Source organism: Leguminivora glycinivorella, chromosome 12, assembly GCF_023078275.1.
Source record: "Leguminivora glycinivorella isolate SPB_JAAS2020 chromosome 12, LegGlyc_1.1, whole genome shotgun sequence".
NCBI lineage: Eukaryota > Metazoa > Arthropoda > Insecta > Lepidoptera > Tortricidae > Leguminivora > Leguminivora glycinivorella.
In genome coordinates, this window is record NC_062982.1 from 13401016 (window position 1) to 13422915 (window position 21900).

General features: G+C 39.3%; 2 protein-coding genes across 2 annotated transcripts in view; both read left to right on the top strand.

Moving 5' to 3' along the window:
- Window positions 1-390: 390 nt before the first annotated feature.
- Window positions 391-9417, top strand: LOC125232258 (DNA polymerase delta subunit 2). The gene is made up of 8 exons (XM_048137918.1): window positions 391-837; window positions 917-1038; window positions 1279-1372; window positions 2321-2472; window positions 2941-3117; window positions 3363-3434; window positions 3830-4066; window positions 9254-9417. Exons 1-8 carry the CDS (start codon window positions 476-478, stop codon window positions 9364-9366), a joined length of 1329 nt encoding a protein of 442 aa, XP_047993875.1. The 5' UTR covers window positions 391-475; the 3' UTR covers window positions 9367-9417.
- A 554-nt stretch (window positions 9418-9971) lies between these two features.
- LOC125232259 (activating transcription factor of chaperone) overlaps window positions 9972-21900 on the top strand; it is a 53670-nt gene continuing 41741 nt past the window's right edge. Inside the window, exons 1-3 of the mRNA XM_048137919.1 lie at window positions 9972-10129; window positions 14770-14896; window positions 15480-15601. Of these exons, the coding sequence (XP_047993876.1) occupies window positions 15499-15601 (103 nt within the window). The 5' untranslated portion in view covers window positions 9972-10129; window positions 14770-14896; window positions 15480-15498. The remainder of the gene's footprint in view (window positions 10130-14769; window positions 14897-15479; window positions 15602-21900) is intronic.

Here is a 21900-nt window from a genome sequence, read left to right on the forward strand (position 1 = left end):
TAAACTAAACACATGCATTTGACGTTGACGTATCAATGACAATGACATGACAGTGACAAATAGTGATGTAAAGTGTAGTAAATGTTTTTGCAAGTTATGGAACCCTATTTGACAGTCAGTTATTTTAGTCACTGTTAAGCTAGGAACATACTACGCGGACGCGCGCTCAAGGCCACGTCCGCGTCCGTCGACCGATAGTTTGCACGGTTATGTGTATTTCCATTGTCCAGATTCCCGTCCGCGGTCGATTTACGACGGACGTCCGCGTAGTGTGTTCCTAGCTTTAAAGAAGCCGTCTATACACTGTGATTATTTACCGGTTTTACTATGTGTTTTTCCGATTCGAGATTTGACATAAACAAATGGCGCCAAGGCTATTGTCATATCAAGTCAAGTCATGTCGTTGATGTGTATTCGTTAATTTATTTGTTGGTTCTGCTATATTTTTTGTATTTATATCAAGCAAGGCTTAGATATGTTATTTAAAACGGAATCAGATAAATCTGCAAAACTTGAAAAGATATTTCAACCATTGGATATAGAAAGACAGAATGTGGAATATAAGGATTGTTCAAAACGATTTTATGAAGTTTCCAGGGATTTCTCCAAACAATTTGCCCATATTTACTCTGCTAGACTTAACACATTTAGAAATATCTTAGAGCCGGTGATATATAAGAAGTGGGGGAACAAGTTCAAGATATTGAAACTGTGCGATTTGCGTGAAAAAAATACTACTTGTGTAATAATTGGAACACTATTTAAACTCCAGGAATTGAAGCCCAGTATATTGAAACAACTTTCAGATCAATTAGAAATCATTCCTCAGCCACCACGGTCTGTATTGTTCTTTTAGATAGAGATTAGGTATTGGAAATGTGTTAAGTATGTTATGAATGTTTTTTGGTTTTTGCAGGACCCATTTTGTTCATGAGAGTGATACAATTGTACTAGAGGACGAACTGCAAAGAATCAAATTAGCTGGAGACTGCATTGATGTGCATCAAGTAGTTACAGGGGTCGTCTGTGCTGTGTTAGGCAAGTATTTGTAGTCTGACATTCAACTCAACTCAACTTATACAGTTCGATTCAGCTTGAACATACATAATTATGTTTAAAGTATATTAGAAGATCTAAAATGATTTTCTTATATATATTGAAAGAAGGTTCTGTAAAATGAAGCATATTTTCAAAGTCTTTGAAACTGATAATATACACATGGTTACATAAAGGATGTTTGTTTTGCTTTTATTTATTATTATAATTACAAATTTTCAGGTGCTGAAGATGAAGATGGAATATTCACCATCAAAGATATTTGCTGGGCTGGTTGTAACATACAAAAACCCTTGCCAAAGTTGGAATCTGATAGGTATGTGGAATTTACCTCATGAAAAGTTATTGCAATATCTTAGTAGGATTATTTACATTAAATTCCAATCCAATCTACTTAATTGATGATGTTTCAATTGAATTATATTTCAAAATATAAATTATTATTGCAACCCGTATCACCTGATGACCACAAATGCTGTAAAGTGTTTGAAACGTTGGGACGTATTGTAAATTAATTATATGTGATATAATCCATTTCCATAGTTTTATTTCATGAGTAACCTAACTATAGCGGTAACCGAAGACCATATAGGCTACAAGACTCGTATCGAATTTGGCACAATAAATGATTGTCTTCTGTAGTATTTGACATAAAAAAAATATTTATAGTACGTATTTTCGATTTAAAATGTGTGTAATTTTTTATTTATTTTGGCCACCGAAAACGCTGTCAGCGATGGAGTGACGTCACCGAATTCGAACCTTACTGCATGTCAAAACAATCACTGACATATTGAACTTTATGCCTTCATACTTAAAAAGTCAGAAAATGTTGTTTTCGAATAGAATGACCTGATGCACAGATATTCTATAGATTAACCACGACTGTGTTGTTTTCTCCTGATTACGTAACAGTACCCTTTATAAATATTTTTTGCTGTTTTTAGGTCATAATGAAATATGTCAATATTTTATTTCGGTTAATTGGACAGTACTTAATCATATAAGACAGACTAAAAAGGGTCAAGTAGCCTATTATTATTGCAAATTAAAATATTACAATAATATGAACAAGTTAAGCTTAAGGTACTTAGATTGGCATACTGGTCTTTATATTGTACTTATGTACATGGTATTTGTACAAATGATAGGACTGGTCCATGCAAACATCTATTTTTATTACTCTTAAAAATCAGTGTTTCTGAATTTCTGCTGGTCTAATGTTTCAGTCTAATCCTCATTGTTGCTTTGTTAATTATTTCAGATACATAGTGTTGACTTCTGGTCTCAACATGGCGGGCAACTCACCAGAGCATCTGTTCTCACTGCACCTGTTGGTGGAGTGGATATCGGGCATGTCGGGGACTGCCCAGTATCAGGAGGAACTCTCTAAGATAGTGCGAGTTGTTGTAGCAGGTATGTTAAAATTTTTGTTTGAATGGTTCTTAACACATTCACTTCCAAGCCAAAAAATGGCGTGACTAAGTCAGAAACCGGTCGTAATTTATAGCCGGCCGCTTGCTCCGGCATATGCGCAAAGTTCACGAGTGCCTACCAGGCGGGTTCTTGGTTGTAAAAGTGTTATAAGCTGATTGAATTATCAAATGGGTGTAGAGTTATCCAAAACATTAACTTCTAATGCTGTTAAAAGATGATTAGTAACATTATACTATAAATGATTCAATACTAGATGAAGAATATAATTATGTTGTTAGATGAAACTAAAATTTCAATAGCAAACTACTCTTAATAATTTTATTACTTACAATGTAATGTAATAATGCTCTATAATTGTTAAAAACAGTATAAAATTTATTGATGTTACGAACAAACAGTTGATTGATTAAAATGATTAATTACAATGTAAATTGTATGTGCTTCCAGGTGGATTATTCGTAAGCCAGTCCAGTGAGACTTCAGTTACGGAGTCAAATGTGATCTCATCAGTGGAGTCTGTGGATGGCTTCTGTGCTGCCGTCAGCGCCGTGGCCCCGCTGGACCTCATGCCGGGATGCAAGGATCCCGCTGGAGTCATGCTGCCGCAAAAACCTTTTCACTACTGTATGTACTTAACATAACATCAGCATTGTATGTATGATTATGATATGAGGTTTATCAAAAATCAAAATGATTTTATTATCAGCCTCAAACTGTATTCATAATAAATTTTATCAAAATTGGATTAGGAGTTTTAAGAAGAGGTAACCCAACAGACAAAATTACTTCATAGGATGTGATTTATACGTGTTTTTTGTTTCAACATTTTTTGTAGATACAATTTCTAACATTTCAAATTTATTTTTCAGGTCTCTTCCCTAAGGCAATGGAATATAAATCATTCAATAGAGTATCTAACCCATATGAATGTGATGTTGCAGGTAAATACTTATTAGTAATTCTCTGTATGCAAATGAAAATAATAAAATTGATGTATGTACTAATTGGACCACTTTGGTTTTTGGTGTATAAGTTTGCATAGATGGTGCTGTCACAGCTTTTCCCTGATGCCTATGTCCAGATTTAGTTCTGCATCCCAATAAAATTCCATTCCATTAAAAACACAAGTAGAGAGGAGTACAAAAACAAGAGTTGGGTATAATTCTAAAAATTAACATGGAAATTTCGGAAATATCTTTTTGCACATTTGATAAACTATTTTTCTAGCGAAACATGTAGAGTAAGGCGCGAAATAAAAATGTTTTCAGTCATATTTTTAAATTTGCCTCCAAATGTTGCAACTGTCAGGCAGTAAGTGTTTTATTTCGTTTTTCAGGGTTCATTTGCCTAGGTTCATCTGGCGAGCCTATAAAGGACATCATGCGCTACAGCAAGCTTGACAACCCCCTGGAAGTGATGAGGAAGACACTGCAATGGCGCCACATGGCCCCAACCTGCCCCGACACCGTCCCGTGCACACCCTGCATAGACACGGATCCATTTACTATCTATAACTGTCCTGCTGTATACTTTACTGGCAATTGCAGTGAATTTGCTACGGACTTATATGAGAGTATGATTTTCTTTAAATTTCATCTAAATATATAAAAGAAGAAGCTGACTGACTGACTGACTGACTGACTGACTGACTGACTGACTGACTGACTGACTGACTGACATATCAACGCACAGCCGAAACCGCTGGTCCTAGAGATTTCAAATTTGGCACGTCGGTTCCTTATATAGTGTAGAGGAGCACTAAGCAAGGAATTTTCAAAATTCACCTCCTAAGGGGGTCAAATGGGGGTTCAAAGTTTGTATGGGGAAACAAGATTAGTTTGCCTATTTTATTCGAAACTTCACAGGAAGATTCCTTAAAACATATGACTGAATACGTGTTTCAGGTTTATTGAAAATTTAACCCCTAAAATGGTGAAAAGGGGGTGATAAAGTCAAAAAATCAATATGGGTATCGTTTTTATGGGTTATCGGGTCGCTGATCACGATAAATACAACGTTTTTAAAATCTAACGAGGCGGAAGTGAAATACCTTCTCCCCTGTTGTGGTGCAATGGGGTTTAAATATCAAAAAAATATATAAAAGAAGATATTGACTGACTGACTGACATATCAACGCACAGCCGAAACCGCTGGTCCTAGAGATGTCAAATTTGGCACGTAGGTTCCTTATATAGTGTAGAGGAGCACTAAGAAAGGATTTTTCAAAATTCGCCTCCTAAGGGGGTCAAATGAGGGTTCAAAGTTTGTATGGGGAAACAATGTTAGTTTCACTGTTTTATTCGAAACTTCACAGGAGGGATCCTAAAAACATATGACTAAAGACGTGTTTCAGGTTTTTTGAAAATTTAACCCCTAAAAGGGTGAAAAGGGGGTGATAAAGTCAAAAAACTAATATGGGTATCGTTTTTACGGTTTATTGGGTCGCTGATCACGATAAATACAACGTTTTTAAAATCTAACGAGGCGAAAGTGAAATACCTTCTCCCCTGTTGTAGTGCAATGGGGTTTAAATATCAAAAAATATATAAAAGAAGAAACTGACTGACTGACTAACTGACATAATATATCAACACACAGCCGAAACCGCTGGTCCTAGAGATTTCAAATTTGGCACATAGGTTCCTTATATGGTGTAGAGGAGCACTAAGAAAGGAATTTTCAAAGTTCACCTCCTAGCATGATAATTTGACAGGGGCAAGGACAGGGACAGGGACAGGGACGGGGACGGGGACGGGGACGGGGACGGGATAGGGTTAGGGTTAGGGATAGGGATAGGGACAGGGACAGGGACAGGGACAGGGACAGGGACAGGGACAGGGACAGGGACATAGGGATAGGGATAGGGATAGGGATAGGGTTAGGGATAGGGATAGGGATAGGGATAGGGATAGGGTTAGGGTTTAACCAGGGTATGCGACGCCGCAATGAGAAGGGCAAGAAGACCGTCCCCCAAGAAAGGAGTATATTGGTGGACAGCGGAAGTTGCAGCCCTCCGGTACACGTGCAATCGGGCGCGGCGCGCGTACACCAGATGCCGCAGAAGAAGGCACACACCGGAGGAGGAGGAGGAGCTCTTCGAGGCGCTGAAAGGGGCAAAGGAAGAACTGGCCAAGGAAATAAGCAGAGCCAAAGACGCGGCGCATGCGGAATTCCTGGCCACTCTTGACAGGGACCCATGGGGAAGACCGTATAAGCTTGTGCGGAACAAGCTGCAAAGGGGCCCCACCATGGACTCTCTGGAGCCGGAGCTCCTGAACCGCGTCGTCGAGGGCCTGTTTCCACCGGAGGAGCCAATTTTCAACCCCCCGAGAATGGTTGAGCCTCAGGCAGTGGTGGAGGAAAACGAGGAGGTGCCACCGGTGGGAGAGGGGGAATTTGGCCGCGCGGTATACCGTCTGAGGGGCTGCAATAAGGCCCCGGGTCCAGATGGTGTACCAGGAAGAGTGCTGCCGCCAATCCTGGAACACCTGGGTGACCGCCTCAAGGCCCTAATGAACGAGTGCCTGCGGGTAGGGCGGTTCCCAGATGCTTGGAAGGAGGGGAAACTGTGCCTCCTCCGTAAGGGGACTCGACCGCACGACTCCCCCTCCGGATGGAGGCCCATAGTGCTGTTGGACGAGATCGGGAAGATATTTGAGCGCATTATATCTTCCCGAATCGTCCAGCACCTAGAGGAGGTGGGCCCAAACGTATCGGACCGTCAATACGGCTTCAGAGCCGGGAGGTCCACAATGGACGCGCTGGGGGCCCTCAAGCGATTCAGCGAGGAGGCGACAGAGCGGGGCGAGGGGGTGGTGGCGGTGTCCTTGGACATCGCCAACGCGTTCGGGACCATCCCCTACCCAGTATTGGGAGAGGCCCTCCGTTATCACGGGGTGCCTCTCTATCTGAGGAGAGTGGTGGAGCACTACCTCACACGCAGGGTAGTGCTCTACCAGAAGGATGGCGTTACGCAGCACTGGCCCATGTCGCGCGGTGTTCCGCAGGGGTCCGTTTTAGGGCCCTTACTGTGGAACATCAGCTATGACTGGGCCATCCGCGCCGTTCTTCTCCCCCGGACAGCCGTCATCTGCTATGCGGATGACACGATGGTGGCTGTCCGAGGTAGGGAGTTAAGAGAGACCATGAGGAGGGCGGAGGCAGCCTCGGAGCATATCGTGGGAAGGATCGCGCTCCTCGGTCTGCGTGTGTCCCTTCCCAAGACCGAGGCTATCATATTTGGGGGGAAGGGGTGGCGCCCGCGTGCAGGGGCGGAATTAAAAGTGCAAGGCGAAGCAGTCCAGATTAGGGCTCACATCAAATACTTGGGCCTTACTCTGGACCGCAGGTGGGACTTCGGGGAGCACTTCCGCCAACTTGCTCCGAGGATCGTGGCGGCGGCGGCAGCCCTGGGCCGACTCCTGCCCAATGTCGGAGGGCCCTCTGCCGCGTGCAGAAACCTGTACGCTGGAGTGGCCAAAAGCATGGCCCTTTATGGTGCCCCGATATGGGTAGATAGGCTCGGGGCGTCAAATAAGGCGCTGTTGCGGAGGCCTCAAAGGCTTATTGCCCAACGGGCGTGCAGGGCCTACCGCACGGTGGGATGGATGGCTGCGTGCGCCTTGGCCGGCACACCGCCGTGGGAACTGGAAGCCGAAAGACTGGCTGAGGCGCACCAAAGAAGGGTCGAAAGCAGGGTAACTGGAGTGTACCCTGCTCCCGATGAAGCAAGAGCGGCCGAAGAGGAGGCAAAGCGAAGAGTAAGGGAGAGATGGCGAGTTGACCTCGAGGACAGCCCTTATGGGGTTCGAACGGTGGGGGCCCTCCTCGGCTCGTTTGAGGCGTGGGCAGACAGGACACATGGGAGGCTGACTTATAGATTGGTGCAGATAATGACCGGACATGGCTGTTTCGGTCATTACCTGCACCGAATTGGTAGAGAGGAAAGTCCTGTCTGTCACGACTGCGGGGAGATGGACGACACGGCCCAGCACACACTGGAGGTGTGTCCCCGCTGGGCTGTGGAAAGGGCGGAATTGGTGGCGGACTTGGGGTCGGGTGATCTCTCGCTTGGCAACGTCGTGGCGGCCATGTTGCGAAACGAGAGATCCTGGGATGCGGTTGCCTCCTTCTGCGAAGTAATCATCTCGCAGAAGGAGGCCTCGGAGAGGGAGCGCGAGGATAGGGAAGATGCGCTTCCTCTCCGGCGCAGACGAAGGGGGCGAAGACGCGCGCGGTATGCCAGGGCATACCGTGTTCTCCCCCAGTAGGGCAGAGGGTAGGGGACCCTCAATCTTGACCCTACACGCCTAGGAGGGGGTTCCGAGCGTTGCGGTTCCCCCTCTCCTTTGGTGCTGGTGCGCCGGCTCACTGTGAGCCGGGACAGTCGGAGGGCGTCGCGGATGTTATGACATTCCCTCGGCGTCCCTATTCAACGACAAGTGGTGGCAACGCCGCAGAGGTTTTAGTGGGTAGTCTCCTCCCCCCCCTTCCGACTAGCGGAAAGGCTGCTGGAGGAGATAGTCCCACGTACCCCCCACTCATGGGTCACCCCCAGGCCCCGGGGGGATGCGTAATGCATTTCCTCTGCGTCAAAAAAAAAAAAAGGGGTTAGGGTTAGGGTTAGGGATAGGGATAGGGTTAGGGATAGGGGACAGGGGACAGGGGACAGGGACGGGACGGGACGGGGACGGGGACGGGGACAAGGATAGAGATAGGGACGGGGATAAGAATAGGGATTGGGGTCGGAATAATCGGTCGGCAATCGATATCTAGGCAGTGTAAAATGCAGGTGGCTCAGTGGGAAGGGATTAGTAAGTAGGCATCGGCGAGTATCCGGCATCCGTAATAACTATTACATTCAATGTGCTGTAAGAAGATCGTTGTTTGCTTGCCTTTTATATGTTTACGTTTGCAATATGTATAAGCAAAATGGAAAAAATTGTAAGCGATAATGCAAGGAAGTACTTTTTACCCTACCGACCATAGCGTCGAGATACTGGCTATGTGGGTTGTATGAAGTTTCCCCAGTATAAATATTTATATAGGTAAAATACATATATATTCGTACCTACTACCTACGCTGTGGTCGCTGTGTAACAATTCTACAATCATTGCAAGAATTTCTTTTAAAACAATAGTAATATGTGTAAGGTACAGTCAGCCAAAAAAGTGCTTTACCACTTTTCGATCAATAGAGTCGAAAAGTGGGATACCACTTTCTTGGCTGACCGTACAGCAAATAGATCAGTTACAATGGCCCCCCAGTCGAAAATTGCCCCACTTTACCTTAATCGAAATAATCGCGGACAGATGTACCTACAAAGAAACCTACGGATCCAAATGAAAATCTTATTTTTTGTAAACGTTTCAATAAGAATACTTTTATTACGCGGGCGAAGCCGCGGGTAAAAGCTAGTTATGAATAAATAAATATTATAGGAGATTATTGCACAGAAACCTTACCGTGCTGTTACACGGGCAACATAATTGCACTAATATTAGTTCTGTGTATTAGTTACACGGAAATGGTACGTGAATTGCTGGCAATTGTGTTGCCCGTGTAACAGCACCTTTAGAAAACATCCATGACTAAGCTAAGGACCAAATATCTGTGCTCATTACACAAATTTGGCTTTAGTTTAGCTTAACAAGAAGGGTCACTATCCAGCTATCGACTAGGCCAGACCGGTCGTCAAAAATATTATCTTGTATTCTCTATTCATTTATTATAATATCTATGTTTTGTGTCCTGTTTCAGGTGAAGACGGACAACGTGTGAGACTTGTATGTGTTCCGGATTTCAGCCTTACTAAAACAGTTGCAGTCGTTAACTTGGCTAATTTAGAATGTTATAGTATGTCATTTTCTTAACTGTTCATCTATTTTCTTTGTTATAGTGTAATATACGTATTTCCTGAGTAACAACGTCTTTCATTGGATGTACCATGTCTGGAAAGTAATATTTCGCTAACCTAACCGTTATTAGGCAATTAGTTAAAATTTACTTAATGAGGATTTATTTATGGGAGTCCAAAAAATGTTTCAACGGTGTTGCGCAACAAAGTATCGTCATAATTTATGCTATGTAATATTCAGTAAAATTACAATTTCATTGTAGCCTAGCGAATGGCACAAAATATTATCATAAATATCATAAACTTGTATGAAAATCTCTGTGTGGGGCCAGTGGGACGCATTGCATTCATTTATTACGTGCAGTAGAAGTGGGGTTTATCGTAGAGATATTTTTACGTTCCTTGCCGTTGCTCACATATAGAACTTTCTTCTTTACACATATAAACACAAAAAATAAAAAGTTATAATTGATCATTTAATTAATAACAAAAGTTTAAATCTAATTAAATGATACACTGATCCATAAAATCGTCAGTAGGACAATAATGATCAAAATGAAACCCAAAACAATTTTAGTTTACGTACAATGGAACGGTAAAATGTCGAAACTGACACTTGCAAGCAAAATGTCATGGCTTCGTTCATTACTCATCAATGGCCCACAGCTAATAAACGTGTATTTGTTCTTCTCGTACTATTAATTGTGTTCACGATGGGTTTCTAGTTCCCCAAACGTTTGCACACCTCCGTGTGCCTACACACAAGACATCAAAATGCTGTAAGTACAGATATGTAGTATTTTTCTTGTATTTAATAGATCGCAATTTATGGTAGCGAGTTGCATTCCAGCAAAGCTGGCTTTCACTTATGGCGGGAGAGTACGTCGTATCAACAAACGAGCCTTTCGTCTCGTATCCGTCAACAAAGCACCGCTGTTTGCCTGTTCATTCACGCATTCAGGTTGACGTCACAGTGCGTTTCACTGTAATGCGAAATGAAACACTATTATATTGACGATACGAATAATATTAGCAATAATATTCATGAACATAATAGTATATTTTCAGCATATATGTAACTTAAACAATTCCAACATTCAATCATATCTTGACAACTTTTACATCTTACAGACAAGTTAATAGTTAATCTAAATGACAATACTGTGAATTAAAAAAATCTATAAGTTCTTGTTTTGTGAATCCATGTACACATCAATAAACAAATCTAGACATACATTCTGTAAACTTTGTTAATAATGCACAAAGTTTTCTTGCATAGGCACATAAAAAAAAAAAACTGTTAACTATGCACCTGTCCCTATCACCAGCATTGCAAGGTGTCGTAAGTGCTCTTAGGCAATGCTATGCCAGCATCTGTGGCATGTTGAGTGTTGACATGGCATGTTTAGCAAGAGCCTAGATTAGAAAGTATTGCTGTTGTATGCATGTTTAATTAAAAAATACATTGTTACACATTAGTAATTTTTTGATGTTTTATAGAAAATGTTGAGACAGTGCTATTTTAATAGTGGGAGTCTTACTTACTACCCAAATGAAAATAGTAGTTAGATTATTCAAGAAACTAGAAAGTGTCAGATTTAGTTTTTAAAGTGAACCAACATCCAATCTCTATTTTTAACCTTTTGAACCTACATCAATATGAGCACTCAATTTTGCATTATGCCAAAATTCATTAAGGTGTCATTTAAATCTAAGCTGGGGCTTCCTGGAGAGGTGACAAGGCTTCGAAGGTTAAAGTCCCACTATGAATTAGATAAAATAACATTATTTTTTTTGATGTTTCAGCCAGGTTTATGTGTGATTTTAAGAATTTAAAAGTGCTATAGTCAATCACTAGTTGATAGCTCTTACCTTCCCTCTTAGATCTTACCTGAATTTAGACTATATCTGTACATAATTAGATTAATTAGGCGTTAAAACGCTTTGTGTTATCATATTATGAAACTTGCCTTTTGACTTGCTTCATATATACACCGTGTTTCCGGTATCACTCAAAACCTCAGACACCCCAACTGATTTTTATTTTTTTAAACGTATCTACAATGTTCATTTTTTAATCTGATGATTATTATTTTTTTAAATTGAATTTTTAATTTTCTGTGCAGCTCTACTCGGCTTTTAACTCTACACTCAATAAAATAATTGCTAGCTACCATCATAAACCTTCAAACTGTTTAATTGTGTATGTTACTGCAATGACATAAGGTTTACCAATAGACAGCTATGTCACTGTAAAGCACTTTAACCTGTGTCACAGTAAACTTCAAATTGGACAGGTGACGCAGTAAGCAAATTTAAACCTAACATTCAAAATGACAAGGTTGTAATTAGGTGCGAGTTCAATTTGTTATGACTTATAATAAACTTTAAAATTAAACCGACGCACAACGTCTATCTCGTAGCGGAAAAAATAATCGTCCAAGTAACCAGCCAGTATTAATACCCTTAAATACTGAAAAAGGTATACAACCTCTAACAATATGATATGCACAATGTTGTATTACGAATTTGTAGAATGGGCACGTAAACAATAACTAATAATACAAATTAAAACAAAAAATATTACCCCCATCAAGATATAGCTCAATCGATTCTACTCTGGATTCTGAACAAACAGTTTTCAGGTTTTTAGTGTTAAGTGAAACACGGTGTACATATAACAACACTGTTTTGATGCCTCTCGTTATGCACTAGTCACACAAATAACTATTACATCAGGGGAAAAGAATGAATAGCCAAAAATGTTAGTATTGGTATATACGAGGGCTGATTGAAAAGTTCGCGGCTTAAGTATGAAATCAAAACCAAAGTTTTTTTATAATATTTTTATTTCTCTACGTAGTCCCCGTTAAGGTCTTTGCACTTATTCCATCTGGATTCCAAAGCCATTATACCACTTTTAAAAAAAAATCCTCCAGGCCTTCAAAATAGGTATCCACTTCAGCTTGGACCTCGTCGTTGGTCAAAAATTTCTTACCACCCATGTGTTTTTTTTAAGTTTGGAAATAAATGGAAGTCCGATGGTGCCAAATCGGGTGAATAAGGCAGATGCGGCAATAATTCAAACCCGCAATTATGAATTTCTGCCATTGACTTTAGTGACGTATGCACGCGTGCATTGTCCTGGTGGAAAAGAACTTTCTTTGTCAGCACTCCAGGTCTTTTTACTTTCAAAGTCGACGTAAAAGTCGACGTAATCGACGTAAAAGTTCGCAATAATAGTCCGAGTTTATAGTCGTACCTTTTTGGAGATAGTCAACCATTATTACACCCTTTGCGTCCCAGAACACTGATGCCATAACTTTATTTGCCGACAAAATGGCCTTTGCCTTTTTGGGTGGCGGAGATCCACACGAACCCACTGTTTTGATTGCTGTTTAGTCTCGGGCGTATAGTGGTAGACCCATGTCTCATCCATAGTAACATATCTGTCCAAATAGTCTTGAGGGTCAGCTTCATACAGGTCTAGACAGTCGCGTGAAATTGTTAGACGAGTGATTTTTTGTTCCACTGAAAGGAGCTTTGGAACTCATCTCGCCGACACCTTGGAAAACCCTAATTCGTTAACTATAATATTTTGAGTTTTTTCACAGGAGATGCCTACGATGTCGGCTATTTCTCTCACTTTTAACCGTCGGTCTTGGATTATCATTTTGCATACAGTTGCCACATTATTTGGATTGGTCGCAGTAGTTGGCCTCCCGGAGCGAGGGTCATACTGACTCGTCCCCGCTTGAATTCAGCTGCCCACTTTTTTACCATCGTATATGATGGACCGGTTTGCCCTAATGTACACTGCATATCTTCATAAATTTGTTTCGCAGTCAATCCTTTTCTATGAAGATATTTAATTACATCACGTTGCTCCAAATTGACCATTGTGAAAAAACTGCTTACACGTATTTTTAAATGAGAGAAAAAACTTATTTTAAAATATTGCATTTAATTAAAATTTCGCGGGTAGACAACTAAATAATGACAGTTCAAAATGACGGCAGGAAAAAGAAACTAAGTTTTTTTTTTAATGGTCAGGCCGCGAACTTTCCAATCAGCCCTCGTACTTATATGCTGTTTACCTTCTCACTTAACAACATAATGACTGTGATTCTCATATTTTTTATGAATAACCTGTTGTTAAATGTGGTATTTTTCGCTTAAGTATGTACCTTTATTGATTTATTCCTGTGAGTCCTATGACCATTTTGTATCTGAGTAGGACCGCAGGGAGATATGTTTTGCCTTGCATGGAGCCCCCTGCTGCATTGTAGCCCTACATTACAGGTGGTTAGTTATATTTACGTGATAGATAAATAATAGTCCGTTGACAGTCAGTTACTTTATCAAGCAGTAGACGCAACTTTATGATTTTTTTCGTTAATGCCAAACATGACCTGTTTTTTTCTTATCATAACTAAAGAAATTAAAGAATGTATGAAATTCCTTATCTTTGACCAATAGTGTCAAATACGTGTCTTGTATGAAAGCTTTAAAATATGAAACAAATGCCAATAGGAAGTCAGCTCATATAGTATTTTAGGTTTTTTAGCCCTCCAGAAATTTGATGTCTTCTTCATCATATGCGAAGCAAAAGTCATTAATTACAATTACAAGTTCATAGCTATAGTGAACCATATTATTATTGAAAGTCGATTTCTTAATAATTAGTGAGAATAGTCAGTATTGCTTGTCACATGATTATTTAAAAATTCACTGTGTTTCACGAGCACTTTTAATTGTAATGCCTAGGAGGGAGATGATAAAAAGTGAGACTTATATTCTTAAAATAAAATCATCAATTTCATCATACATATCCAAAAAGAAAACCGTTTATTATAGGGTTGGTTGTGCGTCTCTTATTATTATTTTTTACATTTTCCTTCATAATTATTTTTTTTCCACTACAAAAAAATATAAAAAATAGTTTTGATATGTACAGTTTGAGCTCTTTCTATGATACCTAACTTGACCTAGTAACTTGACATTTACTACCTTTTTGGTACGGAACCCTAATAAGTAAAAAAAATGCTAAGTCATGATAATTTTAAGTTAAATAATTTAGAAGTTACTTTAGAAAATAGTCTAAATATGACCTTGACATCAGAATGATATCTGAATAATGTCATTTAGTTATCGTTAGTCTCGCTCGCGCTAATAAGTCTGCGGAAAAGTACGAGCGAAATGCACGATAACTGAACATTATCATTTGGATGTCATTTAGGAGTCAGTGTACATTCGAATTGGCCTGTTAGTTCGTGAAGTTCCTTTTCTGTTGAAACTTAAGTTTTTAGTAAAACAATATTGTGTCTTTTTGAAATAGGATTGCCACAAATAATTAGGCTTGTTACCATGAGGCGAGTATATAGATTAGTATTATAACACCCCACCTTGTATATTTCAGTGCCAAAATGGCGCCCTCACCGGACAGCTTTGTCCTCCAACAACTCTCATCACCAACCTTGGACGCCATCAGCCTCCAATCATCGGACTTATCTGATCATCCATCTGCGCTTGTATTTACTTCCTTGGTGAGTATTACTTTTTCTTTTCTTATAATTACGTCAGTGGTAAACAAGAATACGGCCCAATGGTAAGCTGTCTTCGTAGCCTATGGACGCCAGCAACTCCAGAGTGTTACATGCGCATTGCCGACTCTAATACTCCGCATCTTTGTTCAGCTTTGGAAATGTTGCTTACCGGCAGGTACACAACTAACACAACATTATGCAACCACGATATGTGATTATAAATGGTTATCTAAACATACTTCTAGTATTTGAGAAAGTATATTAAAAAAAATCGTAGTTTTAATCAGCAGACTGAAATATAAATTGACCATTATATTAACAAGATATTTGAAAGTCATTCTAATAAAGAATAATTGGTGAGACTTTGATTTTTGGCAAACTCAGAGTCTGTTTCAGAAAAACAGAGATGTTATTGGTCTTAACATGAAGATATTAATTCATAAAAACAGAATATGTTACTGTATTACAAAGTTTTCCTGTTTCTCACTTTTGCAAATTATAAATCCGCAAAACGTAATAAAATGCTTACCATGACGAATCATTACGACTAAAACGTATTTAGAATGCCTGTTAAATTTTTCAGAGCAATCAAACCGCCAAGAATGAGTGCGAGCGTATGGGACTGGTCGCTGGCTTCGGCCGACGGCCTGCTTACGAATGAAGAATGCTCCTTGCTGCTCGATACCGACCTCCTTAACGACGATGGTGTGTACTTTTTTATTGTTTTTTTTTGTTTTTTAACCATATTACCTTTCGTTCAAACCGTAATCGTAGGAATATGCTGTAGTTACCCCGGACGCCAGGCCATCGCGATTAATAAAGCGATATTGAACTTCACGACCCTATTGTACCGAAAAGCATGACAGCTATAGGTAGCCGTCTTTAGCATTTTTGTTAATACTTTTCAATGACAGCCACAGTCGTCTAGGGTGGTCAAAAGTCGCGTGGGGCATTGTTATATAGGGAACATAAAATGTAATTTTTTTTTCCCCTCACTAGCTCGGAAACACGTGTTTTGTCTTTTAATACCAGCGGGTAAAAACGCATTTTATCCACTAGTGGGTAAAGTAATTTGACCTTGAATAAAGTCAAATTAACTGCTTTAAAATTGATAAAAGTAGGTGAATCTTGTAATGAAGATGATTTACCACCTGTGGAACTAGTGGAAGCAGTGATAAACGCATTTTTTGCGTTTTAGTTTCCTCGCTATAGTGAGGGGAAAAGTTTTGTGTTACACTCGGGTGCAAATGTATTTTACTTCTCGTGTGTTAAAAAACTCGCAAGTTCATGATTCTATTCTCGAACCACTCGCTTCGCTCGTGGTTCAACTATAGAATCCTTTCACTTGCTCGTTTTTCAATTCCACACTCGGCGTTAAAATACAACTTTGCCCCCTTGTATAACAAATAACTATTACAACTTACAATTATTTAATCTATGAATTCATTACTGATTGGAAAATGAACTTAGCTTCACACGTATTAGCTTATTTAACCTTTATAAAAGAGGTATATTTTTCAATAAGTAGATCTCATATACCGTACGAGTCATTAGAAGTTGGAAGCGATGCGACTTCCGGTCTTAAGCAGAACTGATTTTTTATTTATATTACTGAGATTGTTGTAATGAAAGTACGCATGAACAATGTGCCACTGCACTGTAAAAATAAATGATTCATACCTATATCATCAATTGTGAGTGTGTTTAGTAAAACGTCCCACTTTGTCGGTTACCATTAAGGCGAGATTTACTTGTATCTTGTTGTACGAATAAAATAACAAAGCGGCAATTTATATAATTTATAGCAATCGACAAAGTGTGACTTTTCCCGTGCACACTCACAATTTATTAAAGTAACGTTTAATTTCATTCTATACACTATTAGGTTATAGTATGTTATGGAATTTAGTCGTCAAACCTTTGTGGTCATTTTTCTCTCCAATTATTTATTTAGTAAGTATCTAATCAAACCTGCTATCACATACTCATATAGTGATAGTGTATGATAGGTGATACGTGCAAACATGTCTGTAACGAAATTCTGCAGAACTATAATGGCGTCTGAAATTATCCCCACATTCTTGTTAAATTACTATTGCATTTACAAGATGCCGGTGAAACGAAGCTTTGCTACACGGTGTTTTCATAATCCGTTAATTTCGCCGTATGGCCAAGTACATTTCAGCAAACAATAGAACTTTAATTACTACTACTTATAATGACTAATTATAATTACAACTATACAAGTCAAATTATTTTGTTATATGTTAATTATTTGATATAAATTATAAATTGAAGTAGATATCATACACGAAAGAAAAAACGGCAAGGCCCACTGGTGGCGAGCCGGGAATCGGTTTACGCGGCTAACGTCTTTACCACTAGACCACACGCCCGCCGTGCGGTGGTTGGTCTAAAAAATAAATATTATAAGGACATTCTTACACAGATTGACTGAGGCCCACGGTAAGCTCAAGAAGGCTTGTGTTGTGGGTACGCAGACAACGATATATATAATATATAAATACTTATATACATAGAAAACATCCATGACTCAGGAACAAATATCTATGCTCATCACACAAATAAAATGCCCTAGTGGTCTAGCTAGTGGTAAAGACGTTAGCCGCGTAAGCTGAAGACCCGGGTTCGATTCCCGGCTCGCCACCAGTGGGCCTTGCCGTTTTTTCTTTCGTGTATGATATTTATTTCAATTTATAATTACTTTTCGTAAAAATTGAATATGTAAGGTATTATGTATTCAAAATATTTCACGTATTATTGTTGCTTAGTATAGCGCTGGTGCTGGTGGTACCAATGAGTATTTCGGAACTTGTCATTTGACATTAGCCAGTGACAGTTGCTTTTCGGAACTTGTCATTTGACATTAGCCAGTGATAGTCGCTTTTCGGTGAAGGAAAACATCGTGACGAAACCGAACTAATCACAATAAGGCCTAGTTACCCTTCGGGTTGGAAGGTCAGATGGCAATCGTTTTCGTAAAAACGAGTGTCTACGCCAAATCTCGGAATTAGTTGTCAAAGCGGACCCCAGGCTCCTATGAGCCGCGGCAAATGCCGGGATAACGCAAGGATTGTTGCTTAGTATTTTTTTTGTATCACGTCGGTGGCAAACAGGTATACGGTCCGCCTGATTGAAAGCGGTCACCGTAACCTATGGACGCCTGCAACTCAAGGGGTGTCACATACGCGTTGCCGACCCATTAGAAACAATATATAATAGCAATATTATGTACATTTAGCTGTATCTATATCTGTCTCTCTAATGTGACCAAATCACTAATTTACATAATTAATAAAAGTACCATGCATTGCAATAGTGATTTGTCTAACCTATTTTAAGAAAATGTTGTAATTGTTTATCAGCATATATGGTCTCCGATTCAGAGTATCGGAAATATCGGAATGCGTTGGACATAGACATGCATGAAGGGTTAAAGGTGCCGACACTGCCGGACCCTTCCACCATTGATATTGTTTCAGTCGTTATTTCTCCTGATAACTAAGTGGATCTCGATAACAATTTATTGGTTGTTTTACTTATGTCTTATTATTCTTAGTTCGAGAAAGTATATTATTTTAGAAATCCGGGAAGGTCTCTCGCCTACAATGCAAAAGACTCCTGAATATTCTGTATTATGGTATGTTGCGACAAGTACGTGCGACTTTCGTTCCGGAGGTCGCGGGTTCGAACCCCGGCTCGCACCAATGAGTTTTTCGGAATTTATGTGCGAAATGTCATTTGATATTTGCCAGTCGCTTTTCGGTGTAGGAAAACATCGTGAGGAAACCGGACTAATTCAAATAAGGTCTAGTTTACCCTTCGGGTTGGAGGGTCAACATGATCATTGCCTGAGTGCCTGTGTGGTGACGGGTTAAGAATTTCACCACCCCTTTTCTTCCCGTGGGTGTCGTAGAAGGCGACTATGGGATATGGGTTAAATTGTGGCGTAGGCGAGAGGCTGGCAACCTGTCACTGCAATGTCACAGTTTCGTTTTCTTTCAACCCTTTATTTGCCAGGAGTGGCACTGAAGCTTTAGTAGTTTCATGTGTTCTGCCTACCCCTTTATGAGATACAGGCGTGATTGTATGTATTGTATGTATGTAAAGAACCCATGATCGGAAAAAGTCACACACCTTTAAGTAGACAATTATTTTGGATTTTCATGAATTTCATTATGAGCTTTCGAGGTGGAAAACTTGGATTTGACTGATGCTTAGAACTACATCATTTGATGCAACTGCATTAGAATAGAAAGGGACAACATGATCCACCCTGATTTCGATTTGAAAAACTTCGGGTTTGTAAGAAGCTGCTTTTCTGTAATAATGTAATATTTTTTTATACAAGCACCATTCTACCATTTATATAAAGTACTTCGACATTTTCGCATTTTTTCTATTATTTTATGGCACGTATTTATCCAGTCGACCAAATATTTAAATTTCGGCAGTTCAAAAAAATAGAAAAGGGTATTAAAAATAATAGTTTGGCGACTAAAATGGGGCCTCAAAATATTTCAATATTACGTAGCATTTTAATGTCGTTACGGCTACGGTTTATTCCCACGCAAGTACAACTATTTATTTGGGAACTGGATTATTATATTGGAAACTATTAAGGAGATAAGTACAGTTTAATCGGAAAACGGCTGCCTCTTAATATAAAAAATACAGTTCATTTAAATATTGACTTATTTTATTGATCAACACGGGAAGCATGGTCGCGCGATAGATGATAAAATAGCAGGCCGTCCCTATCGCACTATTTGTAAGTGTGATAGGGACGGCCTGATATTTTATCGTCTATCGCGCGACCATGCTTCCCGTGCAAAATGGGACTAGACCATGTGAAATTAACTTTTAAATTTATCACCGACGTTTCAAGGGCGGCGTAGTCCTTGTGGTCTAGGCCACAAGTCTACATATAAGAGGTACAATTGCACCATATATTATTTAGTTATTATTTCTCAATCGGTAAGGACAGGGTATTCAATTGAAGCTCTTAGGCGGCGTGATTTATACGGACTTGATTAGCACATATCGTAATATTTCAGTCAATTCAAAACAAAACCTCGACAAATTATATACCTAAACCATCCTCAAGAATCACTGTATTCATGCGTTGAATACGCTGTTAAAATTATTCTGTTCTTCATGTGTATGTAGATGAAATGAATGCACCACACCATGGAATGACCACGGGAGCTGGTCACAGTAACACAGTAGTAGCTAACCAGATATAAACAGACCTACGTTTATATGATTATGTACCTGCAAAGCGTGTGGAAGTGACAAAGCGCTTTCCTTAAATACGCGATAAAGTCCCGTTTTAATAAATAATATTTGCGATTAAGTATTGATTACACAGGTAGGTAGCTGGTAGGTGTACCACATAAGCACATATGTACAAAAAACAGATTGCGTTACCGAAAGACCGTAACTGTAATCGGGCATTATTATCTAGTCTTTGTAATATGATAACAATCTTGACCGAATTATGTCATATTTTTAAATAGGTCATTGAAAAAAATTAATACATTTGTACACCATACGCATGTGAACGGGTAAATTTATTTGAATTGTGGCTTTCCAGCTAAAAGTATATTTTTTTATTTGTCATTTAGCCCAATTTTGCCCCAAAAACGCATTTGTGGCTTACACGCAGTATGTTTTTGGCATCTTAAAACGTAATGCGTGTAAAGACCACTTTATAATCCTTTACGTTGCTACCAACATAACAACGCAATTTACACAATCCCACAACCACAAAGAAAAAAACATGAATGATTTTTTTTTCGATTTCCCTGATTTAACTGAATCAAAAAATACTCGTAGCGTCTTTACTAGCAATTATCGGCTTCGCCTGAAATTTCTTACCCACGCCACTCGCTTTTTTTGACTTCTCTTAAACACCAGTTGCTGTATTATAATATTTATAATATTTTAAACGACATAGAATTTCTTGGCTCAAAATTCACACCGTGGCAAGTTTGTCCTTCAGGCAGCTGAAGCAACCTCACAATTGTATCCTGTTTATGGTTTTAATTTGACACGGGACATTACGTTCTGCCGGTTCTTACTATCGGCCTAATATTACAATTCCAACTATTTCTATTATATTGTTGGTCCTAACACTGCGAGTTTGTCGACGGGGACGGACTTCTATATCGGTGATAAGTTTTAGGACACACTTTGAGCGAACGCTTTTCTAAAGTGCGTTGGCTATCATACTTAACGTGAATGCGGTCCAACTGCTATTGATATAGGTATTTATATAGCCATCCGCAAATTTCTGCGAACAAATTGTAGAGTGCACTGCACGTGTTATCCTTGAGCGACAATTAAGGCCCCACAAAAAGAGCGCAGTCCAGTCTCAATGCCAAACCAATTACACTTACGATTGTATTGTCATAAAGGGTATGTTTTGATTTTTCTTAACAATTATGCACGAACATGATTTAGTCCATTTTCGATTTATAAACCTGGCTCGTGACTGGACTTTAAACATCAATGAAGAGTCCACAGCCTGCTGGGTTCTCCATAAAAACCTAGTTACGCTCTGATATAAAAGGACTAAATATTATACATTGCTCTTTGTACAGTATAATTTTATTACAATAGGATAATTTATATCTTTAATTTGAATGAATGGAATTCCGTTTGTAAGGAAAGGAAAAATTAAGTCCGAGCAGAGTTATTTATTTATTATAACTTTATTGCACATTACAGGAAAGTGTAAATAGCAGACTTAGCACTAAAAAGTAATATAGTTGTTTTTTAGGGTTAGAAAGGAAAATAAGTCGCATGAAATGTGTTCAGTCAACAACACAGCTGTGAATACAAAGTGCCAAAAGACAATAAAGTTCTGTATACATATTTTTGGCACTTTGGCTGTATTCATAGCTCACAGCGGTGTTGTTGACTGTACTCATAAATACATTATTTTATTTTATGTGATAGTTACTATTTTAAAGCGCTAT

Bases quoted from the DNA above. Each gene is read 5' to 3' on its own strand.
- LOC125232258 (XM_048137918.1), top strand. From the start codon at position 476: ATGTTATTTAAAACGGAATCAGATAAATCTGCAAAACTTGAAAAGATA. The intron at 1,039-1,278 runs GCAAGTATTTGT...ACAAATTTTCAG, and splicing joins GGTCGTCTGTGCTGTGTTAG to GTGCTGAAGATGAAGATGGA. The intron at 4,067-9,253 runs GTATGATTTTCT...GTCCTGTTTCAG, and splicing joins TGCTACGGACTTATATGAGA to GTGAAGACGGACAACGTGTG.